This window comes from Anopheles merus, unplaced genomic scaffold, assembly GCF_017562075.2.
Source record: "Anopheles merus strain MAF unplaced genomic scaffold, AmerM5.1 LNR4000243, whole genome shotgun sequence".
In the NCBI taxonomy this organism is placed as follows: domain Eukaryota; kingdom Metazoa; phylum Arthropoda; class Insecta; order Diptera; family Culicidae; genus Anopheles; species Anopheles merus.
Genome location: NW_024427823.1, coordinates 15,946 through 30,656, shown reverse-complemented (window position 1 = coordinate 30,656; position 14,711 = coordinate 15,946). Strand labels below are relative to the sequence as shown.

At 38.9% G+C, this 14,711-nt stretch overlaps 2 protein-coding genes and 1 long non-coding RNA gene across 3 annotated transcripts; 1 reads left to right on the top strand and 2 right to left on the bottom strand.

Annotated features, from left to right (window-relative positions):
• Nucleotides 1-280: 280 nt before the first annotated feature.
• LOC121601961 lies at nucleotides 281-1,616 on the bottom strand. Its single transcript, XR_006006229.1, has 3 exons — nucleotides 1,335-1,616; nucleotides 752-1,229; nucleotides 281-696 (listed from the first exon to the last, which is right to left on the bottom strand). It is a non-coding gene; the product is annotated as an uncharacterized LOC121601961 (long non-coding RNA).
• Nucleotides 1,617-2,602: 986 nt separating this feature from the next.
• On the top strand, nucleotides 2,603-3,588 carry LOC121601964 (protein Dr1-like). The gene is made up of 2 exons (XM_041930762.1): nucleotides 2,603-2,898; nucleotides 2,971-3,588. The coding sequence occupies exons 1-2, from the start codon at nucleotides 2,803-2,805 to the stop codon at nucleotides 3,403-3,405; spliced, it is 531 nt and encodes a 176-aa protein (XP_041786696.1). The 5' UTR covers nucleotides 2,603-2,802; the 3' UTR covers nucleotides 3,406-3,588.
• A 3,164-nt stretch (nucleotides 3,589-6,752) lies between these two features.
• Nucleotides 6,753-8,226, bottom strand: LOC121601963 (DNA-directed RNA polymerase II subunit RPB3-like). The gene is made up of 3 exons (XM_041930761.1): nucleotides 8,027-8,226; nucleotides 7,395-7,957; nucleotides 6,753-7,330 (listed from the first exon to the last, which is right to left on the bottom strand). The coding sequence occupies exons 1-3, from the start codon at nucleotides 8,110-8,112 to the stop codon at nucleotides 7,158-7,160; spliced, it is 822 nt and encodes a 273-aa protein (XP_041786695.1). The 5' UTR covers nucleotides 8,113-8,226; the 3' UTR covers nucleotides 6,753-7,157.
• Between the last annotated feature and the right edge of the window lie 6,485 nt (nucleotides 8,227-14,711).

The window sequence follows — 14,711 nt, the reverse complement described above, 5'->3', positions numbered from 1 at the left end:
CGCCTCACGGCTGCCTTCCAGCTAGTTGCCCCAAGCTTGCGGGGGCCTATGCGGACGGAAGGGGAATCCTGCCAATGTCGAACACCTTGGTCAGTTGACACGAGGGAACGAGCCCGGGTAGTAAAGGAGAGGATGGTGACCACGCCTTCTCGCCAAGTAGTGTCCAGTCAAGATTGCCTTGGGTAGGGTCTCGAAGGGAGTACAGGGCTTGTGTGGAACGGATCTAAATACTTTCGGAATAATCGGAAGTAATAGTCTCTTGCACAAAATTTCTCCTTTTGCTACTACTTATTTTATTTTTCTTCCACTGGAGTCGTTTACAAGCAACATGCTGCTCTAGCGATTGCCTAGAGCATTTTCCGCGAAAATATAATTATATTTAGTAAAACGTTTTTTCCGTATTTTAGTGTAATCCTGTTCTGGAACGTAAGAAGAAAATAGTAATCGCTACGCGGAATCGAACCAGGGTTCCTGTGCGCAAGTTTGCCAACTTGCGCTTGTTGCCGCGCAGCTCTGATGCATGTGTTCCGCAAGGAAACAGTTTTGTCGGCTTAGTAGTAGTGGTACTACTAAGCTCCGCCTACGCTCACCGTAGGCGCCTACGCATACGCTCACCGCCTACGCATACGCTCACTGGTACTCACGTCGCGTGAGCGACAGATGTTCAGCGAAAGAGTGCTTGGCACCTTAACAAAACTGAAAGAGAAAACTGATGAATCATTGGAAAATGTTTTAACAATATGCATTTTACCGCAAATGCTTGGTGAGGCCCTCTTTAACACCGCGATACCAAAACAGACCATCTCCAATTTTTGATATTTCTGGTCCATTTCTATTTGTTTTCAGGAAAGTTCTAGCATCCTTTGGTAGACACATGTTCATTTTTTTCCTCAATATTTTTAACAGCATATTCATTGAATAATGGGTTTGTTTGGTGCTCAATGCCCAATATTTCAAACAATCACTCGTGTCCATTTTATCAAAATCAGGCTCATCCAACATTGCATCGTCATCAGAATGTGTATCCAATCCTGTTTCATCATCAGACATGCTTTCTACATCACTGAACATATCATCATTGTTGTTCGAAGAAGTATTAGATTCTGAAATATTGCTGTCATGTTTTCTTCCAGTACTTTCACAAATAGCGTCGGACACATTATCATATGTAAGGGTGTTGTCGTAAACAGATCGATCAGCAACACGCACCGACACTCTATGAACTTTATCTGAAACAAAAATACTTGCATTAATGCCATAAACATGTCACGAAAAAGAATCATCATTCATAATGCATCACAGTCCACCATTTTAAGAAATTCCATATTAGATACCTTCAGATGGTCTAGCTGTAGTTGTATGCAGTAGTTGATTGTATTGGTCACCATTAATGCGTCTTACTCGTTCTACTCGGTCGCGAGCTCTATACAACTGGCCACTTTTTTATACGTTTTGATAACATGTTTTTATAAACACAGATTCACAACAGAGAAAAAAAAATTCACAACACATCCATTAGAAAGAAATTACCAAGAGATTAAACAATTCTTGGTTTTCGGACTTAATGTTTATGACGGCTTGTTCTCTGAGAGTGTATAACATGAAATGAAGAGACGCGCGAGTGTATTACGCATTATGACATGACACGCGATCGGAGAGTGCATTGCAGGGTTTGTAGTCGTGTTTTGCTCGATATCCTTTTTCATTCTTGTGATGATTTATTGCTTGCTCTCACTTTATTTTAAATTGTTTCCCCAATTAATTGAAATTATCGAACAATTTTTGAAACAAATTATGCAAATCATATTGGGAATGTTCAAAAATCTTGAAACGATTCCTGAAACAATTGAGAAACATACACAGGCACCATGGCAAAACTAAAATATTATTATTAAAAACCCTGTAACACGAAACGCGTTGAGCTTGACGAAACAACACATAACCTCAATATGCATTTATCATGTACAGTATGATATCAACATACGCTTCACTCTACATAAACTATACGAGTATATGAGGTTAAACATCGTATTTAACTTTTTTTTAGCATAGCATCGCATAAGTTGAGTAAAATAGTTGATTTATTACCAAAGAAAGTTGAAAATATGTCATAATCTGATTTATGTCATGGTGAATTTTATGATAATATAATTCACCACGAATCAAAGAAGAATAATTTACTGTTATTTAATTTAAGAACATTAAAGAAATTCAAAAAGAGCATAACATATTTCAAAAAATTAAAATATTTGCAAAAAACACATGAAGCTGTCAAATTTAAAGGAATCGCGTACTACGAATTCGCGTATATCGAGTATCGCGTACTGCGGATAATTGCTGTATGCTATGCTCTTTTTGAATTTCTTTAATGTTCTGAATGCATTTTTCATTAAATTTGTGCAAAAGATACCTATTGTATAACAAAAAACTTTAATGCAAAACTCTGTGGCGATATTTTTCAACCCTCGAACCGGTAGTGTAAACTATTTTTCCATAGGAATCCGCTATACGCCAAAACTCGAGATACGCTATTGCGCTCGGTCCCGTACGATAGCGTATATCGGATAATGACTGTACAGATAAATCGGCATTTCTGGTCACTGATTGTCACATTCGTCTTGTGTGAAAGAGCTATGCGACACCTTCTTTATAGTCACTTTGATCATAAACACAGTATTGTTGATATTTTTATGGTGTCTGAATTCAAGAGAAAAGGAATGGAAACTTAACGTATAATCCTAACATTTTCCTTTCTTCTAATAAGCATAACGGTTTAGTAATTAGCAACACAAAGGAAGGAAAATGTCTGATCCTCATGATGAACTTTGTCCGCCGAACCAAGAGGACGATGAACTAACTTTGCCACGAGCCAGCATCAACAAAATAATCAAAGAGCTGGTATGAATTGGATTGCTCTGCCGTCTTAGTCTTAAGCGAGAAGTTAATTAACAAATCATTTTTATTTCTAAGGTACCGTCAATAAGAGTTGCGAATGAAAGTCGTGAGTTGATTCTGAATTGTTGCACTGAGTTCATACATTTGATCAGCTCGGAAGCAAATGAGGTTTGTAATCAGAGAAATAAAAAAACAATTAATGCTGAGCATGTTTTAGAGGCCCTCGATCGATTGGGGTTCAAAGATTATAAGCAGGAAGCGGAAGCTGTTTTGAACGATTGCAAACAGGTGGCTGCTAAAAGAAGGCGACAGAGCACTCGACTCGAAAATCTTGGCATTCCTGAGGAGGAATTGTTACGACAACAGCAAGAACTCTTTGCTAGAGCGCGTGAGGAACAGGCAGCTGCTGAACAACAACAATGGTATAGCGTTCAGACTGCTACACTACAGAATGCCGAAATTTTCCAAAAACAAATGTCTCAAGACGAAGATGACAGTGATGACTATTAAACATAAATATTATCCTTTTATAAAAAAAATTGTTTGAACCGGTTTCGCTGAGCAGACCAGAGAGAATTAATGAACGGAAAAACAGTGCACATAGTTAACAACGGAGCATTGAATATTTTCTAAGAAAACAAGAAAGCAGATAAAATACCGAGTTTTAGAAATATAACATAATAATCGTATCAATACAAGTTTACTTCATTTAAGGTTTTTTCTCTACACAGAAGGCGTATTTACCTGAACTAAAAACTTTACTGGCGGCGGTCTCGTCATACATCGTCAATTTCGGTTCAGCTTCGGTTTTGCCTGCGTGGTGGACAATGGAACGCGACTCAGGAGATTTTTTGATGATTTTGTATGATCTCCGCTGTTTTGGACGTACCGTGTATACCCAGTGGCGGATTAAGCAGAACACAAAATAAGCAGAAGCGTGGGGTCCGTAACACATCCCCCGCTTGCAAGTAAATTTGCGTCTCAACCTTTTCCTGGTTTAGAATTCCTCTTACAACTTCTTGCTTGACACTTCACAAAGGCCTTCATTCCTGTAACCACTTAGGTCTTCCACTCGTTTTAATCCGACGCTGTGTATTAGTGATGAGCAAAACGGCTCCGAAGCCGGAGCCGGCTCCGACCGACTCCAGATAATTTCGTAGCAGGCTCCGCCGGCTCCGCACCTACGACTCCGCTTCAATGGCTCCGGAGCCGGCAGCGAATCAACAGCATCGGACCAACGGTTCCGGACTAACGGTTCTATAGAGACGGCATTGTATGATAGCGTAATAAAAAAAAAGTATAGATCTTCTCGCACGTGTGGAAGCTAACACACTATGTGATTGCAGTATTGACATGCATGACTTTGTGTAGCATTCGTTGGTCTCGTCTTTCTTAACAATGTTCAAAACTTCAAAAATTTTATTATTACTATTATTATTATTATTTGATAAACTTCTTTAAACATGGCTTACTATGCTATTGACGGATTTTCTCGATTAAAACATCATTAAAAGCTTTTTTTAGTGCGCTGTTAAACCGGAGCCTTGGATGCAACCTTAAATCCTGCAAATTTGTTCATAATTTGTAAAACATGCATTACATACCGCGTTTTAAGGCGGCATATTCTACTATAAAATATCTGTTAATCCACCCGGTTCCGGAGCCGGCTCGTTTTGCCCATCACTAGTTGCGAGCAGCCGGTTGAGCAGGGCACAATACGGCTGGTGCGCAGCCGAGTGTTTAATAAAATACCTGAGCGAAGCATCAAAGGCACAACAATAAGTAAAATTTCTTAAAAGGGTGCGCTCCGAAGCGCGTATTGCTACTCGCAACACACCCCCTTGTGGCCCGCGCTTAGTGTGTGTGTCAAACTGTCGTCCTCTGGACATTGAACGGTGGTAGCGCAACTACCACGGCAAATCTAGGGGTCGGCACGGCTGCCCACAACATATCACCCTTTTACCATACCATTTTCCATTGCGGGAATATCGGTGTGGTGACACCCTCCGGTCCTAGCTTCATTGTTCTGGAGCATTTCACGTAAATGCATTGTTTTTGGGCATTTTTACCCGGCTACTGCAAGCGCTGCTACGACGTTCTAAGAAATCTTTCCAGCGGCTATCGTAATATCCCGCTAGCCTCATCCAGTAGGAGAACATTTCTCAGCAACTCGTTCCGCACGCTGGTACGCCGCTGCAGGCAATCTCTCCGGCGGCAATCGTTTTGTTCCGCAAGCCTCATCAGGCTGGAGAGCATTCCCCAGCAGCCCGTTAAGGCATCCTGTAGCGGTGGAAATATTGCTGCAGCAAGTATGGCACATGTTGTTGGTATAGTTAATAGAGGCTTTGGCTCCAACGGAGTTCTTTCGCCTAAACAAGTATGGCACATATTTCGCACTGTATATCCTGGCTGATATCGTGGAACAGTCGTCAACTCGTACGACAACATGCCCGTCGTGGGTTCAAGACCCAAATGGACCGTGCCGCCTTACGTAGGACCAGAAGCTAGCCAGAATAACAAATCGCCCGTTACACTGCCGGCGTACCTTGGGCTGCAGCCATTAAGTCTCAACAGCCTATATAGGCCGGGCATAACCGCGTAGGGCGTTACGCCAAATAGAACTGTTACTAATTTGTCTCCAACTTAAGACACTATTTTTAAATCGTGCATATACTATTCATTTCCGTAAATCTTCTTTCATCTGGAGCAGTACTACCAGGAACGCACATAACATATTTAAAGATCAACGATTCAACGACTTCCACACTTATCATTTTCTTTAAAACGCTTACTCTACGTTAACTTATGAAAAATAATTCCTTCTCTTAATCCAATAATTCCAATCTCCCAATAATTAATCTCTTTTGCAATAATTTAGTTATTCGTTGTCCTTTGATCACTTCAATCAGGCATCTCCAAACTTTCCAGTTTTCGGGCCACATTGCTCCACGAATAACATTGTGGAGGGCCATTTCAGCTTTACTACTTTTAGAATGAGCGAAAGTGCAAATCTCAGAAAAAATACTAACTAAATATATCAAATTTCTATAGCTGTCTTTTATTGAATCTCGATTTTCGTCTTTGAAAATTAAATGTCTAAATTTCGAGTGTCTAATTAGAAAAAAAAAGAAGCTATTTATGTTTTGCTTTACAAAGACATCGCGATCCGCATTACAGGCTCTTTAGAGCCGCATGCGACCCGAGGGTCGTATGTTTGGAGACCCCTGACTTAAATTATTTTCCTCAAACAGTTTAATGAGACGATTTCATCAAATGTAATTTCTCTAAGATGTAGTCCCTGCAAGGCGAATTGTTTGTTTTAGATAATCAATTTCAGAGTTCCGTCATATTCTACACACTTGTGATACCCCCAAATGAATGTATCCCAAGAGATTCCGTATATGGACCGTGTGGTTGTCTTCTCTATTATGAATTTTTGAATTGCAGTTCACAAAAATATCGGTCAAAAGAATCCATCCTGTGGTTTCTTAAATACGACATCGACACGATCAGCCCGGTGCTGATTTTTTGAATGAGTATATTTTGCTACAATTTCAACTCTACTCTGTTCTCAAAACTGTTGTATGTGGGATGAGGTTTTTGTCAACAATGGCAATAATTCATAGAACACCATTACTTTAACTGTACACCGCTGCTATGCATGTGGTTAGCGTACAGTTAGGCGTAATCCGTTTCGTACAGTTGTGCGTTTCCCTAGCAAATGTCCAATGGCAGGCGCCAGGACCTGCTATCGGCATACGGAAAAATTCATTGGCAGGCCCTGGAGTCCGCCATAGGGCTAAACTTGTTTTTTTTCGTAAGATAAAACTCCTTCTAGAATGTAGATACCGTGAAGATTAATCTTGGAGAGATTTTACAACATTTTATTATCTTCAAATTACACATTCAGATTTACGTTAATTAGCCCAGGACGTCCAAAACCGGGACTGATTGGGATATTTTGTACTAATACTACGGGACATTTTAGTTAAAAAAAAATAATACATTTTGACATGACTCTCCCGTTGAGTGTGGTATATCTTGTCGGCCTAAAGGAAAGCAAAATAACATACAACAGTGCCAGATAATATCATTGCCAATTGAACCTGTAGATATTGTAGAAAATATATATGAATTCCTTCATCAAGCTATCAACTATTAGCTTATGACTTTAACAACGATGAAAAGTGTATCAATTGTATTGTTTGCAACATAGCTTATTTTATTAAATTATTTTACATAGCGTGAAGCCGTCTACGAGTTCAAATAGCCAAAACGTCTGTCTCATGGCTTAATTGAGTCTGCAAATTTGACAACTTGTTCTTCAAAACTTGAACTCCCATCAGCACAATATTTTCTGGTTTGAGGGCACCAGAAGACTCGACATTAAAGAAGAATTTGTTCGGCTTCAATTCCCAGTTATAGTCAGCTTCGTCTGGAAACACAAAAATAATCGATAAATTGAGCAAAATATTACTAATAATGCTTTTTCAGCTCACATTTGTCATCGTCCAATTCGGTGTGTTCTGATTTCGGCCATTCATCTGGTTTTGGATATAGAGTATGTCTCATAGCATTATCTGGATCGTATTCAAAGCTAACACCACATGTAGGATTCCATTTCGCATGTTCTTTCCCGAAGCCTTTTTTAGCATAAGCTTTTAACTTTAACTCCTGTCCTTTGCGAAGCTTAATGATTAGTATTTCATCTGTTCCTTCTCCGTATTCGTTGTCTTCATCGTCTCTATGTCTGGATGTAACTGGCAATACCCTAGGGTCACTTGATTTCAGATCAGCTGTTGTAACATGTCGAGTGTGCTCCTCGTTGCATTTTACGTCCAAAGTGAATTCCACACTGCACTCGTTACAAAAGTCTAAGCACGGGCAATCACGGCTGTATTGCATACGATCTACCACTTCATCTGAAATGAGCGGTATTAACCCAACGCGATGAGCAAGAAATTCATCGGCTAGAACAGTTGTATTAGACTCCAGCTGCACCCAATCGATCGCAAGTGTCGGTGTTTCCGCAATAAATACCCGCCGTAAACTATTGGCCACACTGCAAATATATCATAAAACATAACCAAACAATCTTTCAATATATGCGATGGGCTGCATTCTAGCTTACCTTAATTCTGTGTCTTCAACGATAAATTTTACATTTTCATCGGTTAGCTCCGAGATTGTAACTGATGGTTGGTTAGCGTAAGGCATTTTTGGTCCAGAGAGTTAATGATTCAGTTTTGTAATGTTAGTTAGGGACAAGAGTTGATTCTCATCTTCAAGCTTTGATGTCAAACTGTTTCTACTCAACAACTGCTCTGCGAGAGTCGCTAGGGTAATTTCACCCAGAGTGACCAGAAATACCGCTTTATCTGTATTCCTACTGATTTTTTATAGGGTAGGGTAACTGTACCAGTTTTCAGCAGGCTAGTGCAGCAGTTTCACAAAAACTGCTCACACATAAACATTTTTTATTAATTTTCATGAAAGTGATGTTATTCTGGTTGATAAACTATCATAGTATGTAACACTATTTTTTATTTGCCGGTTCAAAACCCTTTTTCATAAATATTCGTGACAATGCAAACATTGATTTTGCTCCTATTTTCGGCAGGCTGTGTTCCTATTTTTCGGCAGCGCGAATACGGGTTAGAAAATGTTTTTACCAATGTAAATATGTACAAAAAATATGTTTAAAGCAATTTAACAATCTTACTTTCCTAAGATTGTTGTTATAAAGCACTTTAATTATTAATTTTATGTTGCTTATTTTGGCCCGTTTTGACAGCCATTTTGATGCGACGTTTAAACAGAGCAGCCATTGAAGAAAATTGACCAAGGACCGTAAAGATATCAGGTCAAGTTATAAGCCCGTTTTGACAGCTAGGTGGAAGAAGAATTGACGAAGGAAACTGACAGTTAGTTTTCCGCGTTTGGCGAACGCTTCTAGTTCTCGAAGGAAAATTTCCATTTGAAATCACGGGCTGTGTTCTAATAAACTAAAATATTCACCCAAATTGATCTCCACCAAATATTGACCATGCAAAACGTAAACAATCCATCAATACATATGCAAGCGGAAAACCATCTGTCAAAATCGGAGCCCAGGGGGGGGATCGCCAAAAGCGCTATAACTTCACCTCATTATACATTCCACCTTGAAATTGACAGTTTTATGGTTATAGCGCACGGTGCGAACTGGCTTACGAATATTTATTTTTCTCTTACCGTAGCAATAGACGATGCGCAATCTCAGATTGCGCATATATTTATCTGTCAAACGGGTCGGTTTGATATATTTATCTGTCAAAAAAAAATTTATATATCTCGGACCTATAATCTTGAAAATATATGCGCAATCTTGGCGCAATCTGAAATTGTATCGAAATGACGTTTATAGCTCAGGGTTGGCTACGCGAAATGACATATGTTTTGATAAAACGAATACATGCGCAATCTGAGATTGCGCATCGTGTATTAATACGGTTACGTCAAGTGACCAAATTGTCAAAATGCACTAGAGTCCCAAAGTGGGTAAAAAGGAGGTGTCGTCATACAGAACATTTGGCCATCAAGGCTTTAGAAAAAGCACAAAACCAGGGTATGATAAATCTTGTGGGCAGCCGTGCCGACCCCTGGACATGCCGTGGTAGTTGTGCTACCACTGCACATTGGGCAAACGCCTGTATAAAAATCGAAAAACCAACTTCATCGCAGGTTAACACCATAATCATATCCTTAAAATAGATACTTAAACTTAGTTGAAACCAAAATTTTTCACGTTTTTATCTTAAACTTACTGAGATATAGGCCATCAAAGTGTAAACTTTTTGTTTTTTGTCCCAATTTTGAGCTATTTTTCGACCGAACATAAACCATCATATTTTAGTATATGATGGTTAGATTTTGATAATTAATGTGTCATTGGAAAGGTTTTTTGTCATACTTTGATGTAATGTCTGAATATTTTGTAAAAACTTGTTGTGAAAGTTCATTAATGATTGAAAACCAAACATCACTGCCGAATTTTTGGATATTTTCATTTTGGAAAGTGATTTTTTTATGATTCGACTCGATTTCACTCGTGTGTCGTATATCATAGGAAAGATCAACATTTTTTCTACGTTTTTACGTTGAAATTAGCTGCGACCATCCGCGACCCCGAAAATTATTGAACTTTTTCTTGAAAATAGCGCGGACGATTTTGACGTGTTGTTGTATGAGCCATACACCACCAGTATCCAACTACCTGTCATAAACGGGCATTTGAAACAAACAGGCAGAAAACAAAGCTGAAGAGAAAAACTGTTTAAAAAAGGTAGTAGGATAGGAAACGGCTCTTTTCCAAACAAACCATGAAAAACACAACTTTTTTAGCGCGTAATACTTTAAAAATTCGTTTTCAGTCAGAAACTTATTCCGCCTTCGTTTTAATTGCTAACAATTATTATTGATGCTGTTAACTGATACCCCAAATAGCCAGAATTGCTTAAGCAGCTCATTTTGGCACGCTAAAGATCGCTGCTCTAATTCGCCTTTTGCAGTAGATAAACAGCATCAAAGTTCTATGTGGGTCTTTCAAACAGCGCCTAAGCAGCTTCCTTATGCCACGATGCCAGGTATTATTTTTCTTTGTGTTTTATTTTCAAGCAAGCGTCATCGATGAAATAAACAACAAGATTTGTTTCGTTTAAACACATATGTATATTTTTAAATCCTTTGTATTGATGAATTACACAAAATTTTACACAATATACTGATAATTCACAATCACTTCACTCAATATTCATTCTTCAATTAACGTATCTAACTTGTGCAGCAGCAATGAGATTATTGGCGGCGTACGTCTTTGACACTTTGACAAGAGCCACCTTGTACCGATGTCATGCATTAAAAAGCTATAAAGTTCCACCAAGTTCGGTACCCTTTCTTAACAAGCCTTCAAGTTCCACCATGAACCCTACACATAGTGCTAATCAGCCGCAAAGTTGCAAAGAGTACCATGTGCCTGTTAAAAAGCTCCATAGTTCGGCAAAGTACCGCTTCATCTCTTAATCTGCCCCAAAGTACGACATCGGAACGATTTTTCGTTAATCAGCCCTAAATCAGCTATAAAGTACGAGCTGGCTATTTGGGACGCCCCTACCAGCATTAAACGGCTTTGAAGGCATTCAGAAGGCATTTAAGGCCTTAGTCGCCTTAGAAGGCGAATAAAGATTTCAACCGAAACTTTCACGGCTGTAACGGGTTCTCTTCGAAATCTTTCAACTTTTTGATTCAAGGAGAACAGATAGCTTACCGCCATCTTAGCTTGTTTATATACTGAATTTGCACCTGTACCAATGTAACTGCCAAATAGAGCAGTGACAACGCTTTTGGTTCCGAACCGAGAAAGCGTGTGTTCAAATCCAGATTTTTATGATCTTTTTTCTGCGTTTATTTCTTTTTAAATTATTTTTTTCTTACTATAATTACTTTAAACAAAATTTATGTGAAGCGAAATTAAAATAATACCTTTTTAAAAAAACATAATAATTACACTATGTTCACCGTTCATTATCAGGATGGGAGAAATATGTATCTCATTTTTTTTTTTTTAGTTATCGAAATGAGTTTGGTATATTATCACCTTTCAATGAGTTGGTCTTTAACAACCGAATAATGTAGACCATCTTTAATAAAGTGAAATAGCTCAGAGCTTAACGCAAGAGATCATAACACGTAAATCGTGCTATCGAATCTCACGCTCATATCTGGGAACACTACAACAGTGCAGTGCTGAAGACGCTTGTAAGGTTTTCTTTTGACAGTTGCAATTTCAAATTTCAAATTAAAAGCGAAATTTTTCATTGACATATTTCAAAGGCATTTAATTACTGCTAAATGCACTGCTGATCGCCTTCAATTCGCCGGCGATTACAAGGCGATTAGAAGGCATTTAACGGAAATTTGCGGGTAGGGGCAATAATGCAATGTTGTGAGCAATAATTATTAAGTTTTATTCGCTGTCTTGACGATTTTAGTATAGGACTACCCTTTATAGTAAGATAAATTGTATTGAATGAAGAAAAATTACAATAGCACGAGGAATCGATTTTCATCCCGGCGTTTGTATGGCGGTTGCCCACTGTGCACTGGTCAATGTCCAGGGGACGACAGTGTGTCACGCACACTAAGCGCGGGCCACTTAGTGTGTGTGGTGCGCTCGGACAAGCAAGTGTTGCGAGCAGCCTGTCGAGCAGGGCTCTCGGCAGGGCGCGGTACGGCTGGCGCGCGGCGGAGTATTTTAGTGTGTACAGGCGGTCCCCGAGATACACGGTACCTCTTATACGCGGATTCGGAGATACACGGTTTTCTAAATTTGACAGTTCTTTGGCCAAATTGTACTGATTTGACACATCAATTGTAAATTGCCAAATAATTTCCGTTTCGATCGAATGTTAAAAACTATTTCAAAAGGTTTAAAACTGTTATATTCAGTAAGAATCATTTCAAATAACTCATACAGTGACTAAAACCGCCCCCTACTTGCAAAATTACACGAAAATTAGTGAAATTTTAGCTGGAAATCACGAGATTCGACTTACGCGGAAATACGAGATACGCGGTATTTTGCGGCCGTTTTCGGTCCCCATTAACCGTGTATCTCGGGGACCGCCTGTATTGTACTTGAGAGTTTATATTTATTATGTGTACTATTATATCAGTGTTTGAATAAAGTAACTGATGCAAGCCAAAGACACAAGAATAAATGAATTGTTTTCGTTTAATAAATATTTGAATTGCACTAACAACTAGCATTTTGCATCCACACTTTATAAATCGGCATTTTCCACGTTATATTGCAGCTGCTGCCTGTAAACAAATATCGACGGCTGTTGTCAAACTGAATCTCAAAATGGCAACATGCCAAACACTAAGAAGACACCTCCTCTATATTCCACCTTGCTAGAGTCCACCACCTGATATTTTTACATCCACCTTAAATCCACCCCCCTCCAGCCTTTCCCGATTTTAATACCGGTGCCACCAAGGTGGATTTAAAAATATCAGGTGGTGGACTCTAGCAAGGTGTATTTATTTAACAGGTGAATTATTAGCACGTTTGCCAGGCGCCATCATTGAGTATTGTTATGTCAAATCGCATACAATTTTCTACACCACCCTCCAGCCCTTCCCGATTTGAATACCGTGGCCCACAGTATTGTTATGTCAAGTCGTGAAATGTCAATTTGCTCTGAAGCACTTCACCTCCTAATATCCATACACCTTGGACTCTAGTGCATTTTGACAATTCGTCACTTGACGTAAGGTCCCCAGGATTCAAACTTTGTTTACATTTATTAAATTTGTGTATACAGGCGGTCCCCGAGATACACGGTTGATGGGGACCGAAAACGGCCGCAAAATACCGCGTATCTCGAATTTCCGCGTAAGTCGAATCTCGTGATTTCCCGCCAAAATATCACTAATTTTCGTGCAATTTTGCAAGTAGGGTGTTGTTTAAGCCTCCAAATTAATTGTTTGATATGTTTCTACTGAATTGAACAGTTTTAAACCTTATGAAATGGTATTTCACAATCGATCAATACGGTAATTATTTGGTATTTCACAGTGGATGTGTCAAATCAGTACAATTTGCTCAAAGAACTGTCGAATTTGGAAAACCGCGTATCTCCGAATCCGCGTATAAGAGGTACCGTGTATCTCGGGGACCGCCTGTATAATTTATCTACCCCATTTTTTCGATTAAATATTCTCCAAAACTATATTTTGGACTTTGCGAGTTCTTATTGAACATTAGAACATGGATTAAAGTGTGTTATTTTGGTTTATTCCGTGAATTTATTCTGTAATTCATTGTGTCTTCGACATTTTTGGTGATAAAAATTAAGAAAACATTATTTTTTTTAAATTTTTACATTAATTCCTCATTATCTACGAGCCACATGGACAATTTACGTGAGATTAGAACTCATACTCACATGATTTTAAATTGCGTGCATAAACAAATCATCAAATCTTTTGTTAATATATCTCATTTTTTCGATAACTATGGCGACCCCCCAAAAGCCCTAATCCACCACCTGATATTTTTAATCCACCTTGGGTGCCACCAGTATTGTTATGTCAAGTCGTGAAATGTCAATTCAATTCGTCAAGTCGTGAAATGTTCAAGTCTGGAGCAAGGATAATGTATTTAGAAGGTTGATTTTTATCGCTTTTGCTGGGCGACATTGTGGGGGACATCTGTCACTCTCTGCATACAAATTTCATTACCCCGCACCAGCCCTCCACGATTTTTATACCGGAACCCCCGAAGAGAAATGTCAAATCGAGAAATGTCATTTTGCTCTGAACAACTTCACCTTGTCATTTATAACACCTTGGTCTGGAGCACTTCACCTTCTAATATCTATACACCTTGCGAAACAATCGAATTATTTAGTTGTTTACAAGCCAAACGCAAAAAATAGATTTGAACACATTATAAGTTATTTTTTGTGTTTTCAAACATAGAACAAGTTGGTTCACTGGGTCAAATTAGCTACTTTGGTCTATGCCGAAGGAAATTTTGAGCTATTTTTTGTCGTGCGAGACGTTGCTCTATGTGTATTGGAACGGTTACCCGGCGCTCTAGCATCAATCCAACACGACATCGAACATGAAAAATGTATGGGATTTGACATGTTTGTCTTGTTTTCTTGTTTGTGTCTGACAGTGCACCTCCATATGATTATATGGGTTTGTTCCAAGGTGTATGGATATTAGGAGGTGAAGTGCTTCAGAGCAAATTGACATTTCACGAC

What these genes read in the sequence shown, in the direction of transcription:
- LOC121601963 (XM_041930761.1), bottom strand. Translation starts at nt 8,112, where the DNA reads ATGCCTTACGCTAACCAACCATCAGTTACAATCTCGGAGCTAACCGAT. An exon ending in GTTGAAGACACAGAATTAAG is followed by an intron (nt 7,958 to 8,026) that starts GTAAGCTAGAAT and finishes ATATATTTGCAG; the next exon opens with TGTGGCCAATAGTTTACGGC. An exon ending in CGAATTGGACGATGACAAAT is followed by an intron (nt 7,331 to 7,394) that starts GTGAGCTGAAAA and finishes TTGTGTTTCCAG; the next exon opens with ACGAAGCTGACTATAACTGG.
- LOC121601964 (XM_041930762.1), top strand. Translation starts at nt 2,803, where the DNA reads ATGTCTGATCCTCATGATGAACTTTGTCCGCCGAACCAAGAGGACGAT. An exon ending in ACAAAATAATCAAAGAGCTG is followed by an intron (nt 2,899 to 2,970) that starts GTATGAATTGGA and finishes TTTATTTCTAAG; the next exon opens with GTACCGTCAATAAGAGTTGC.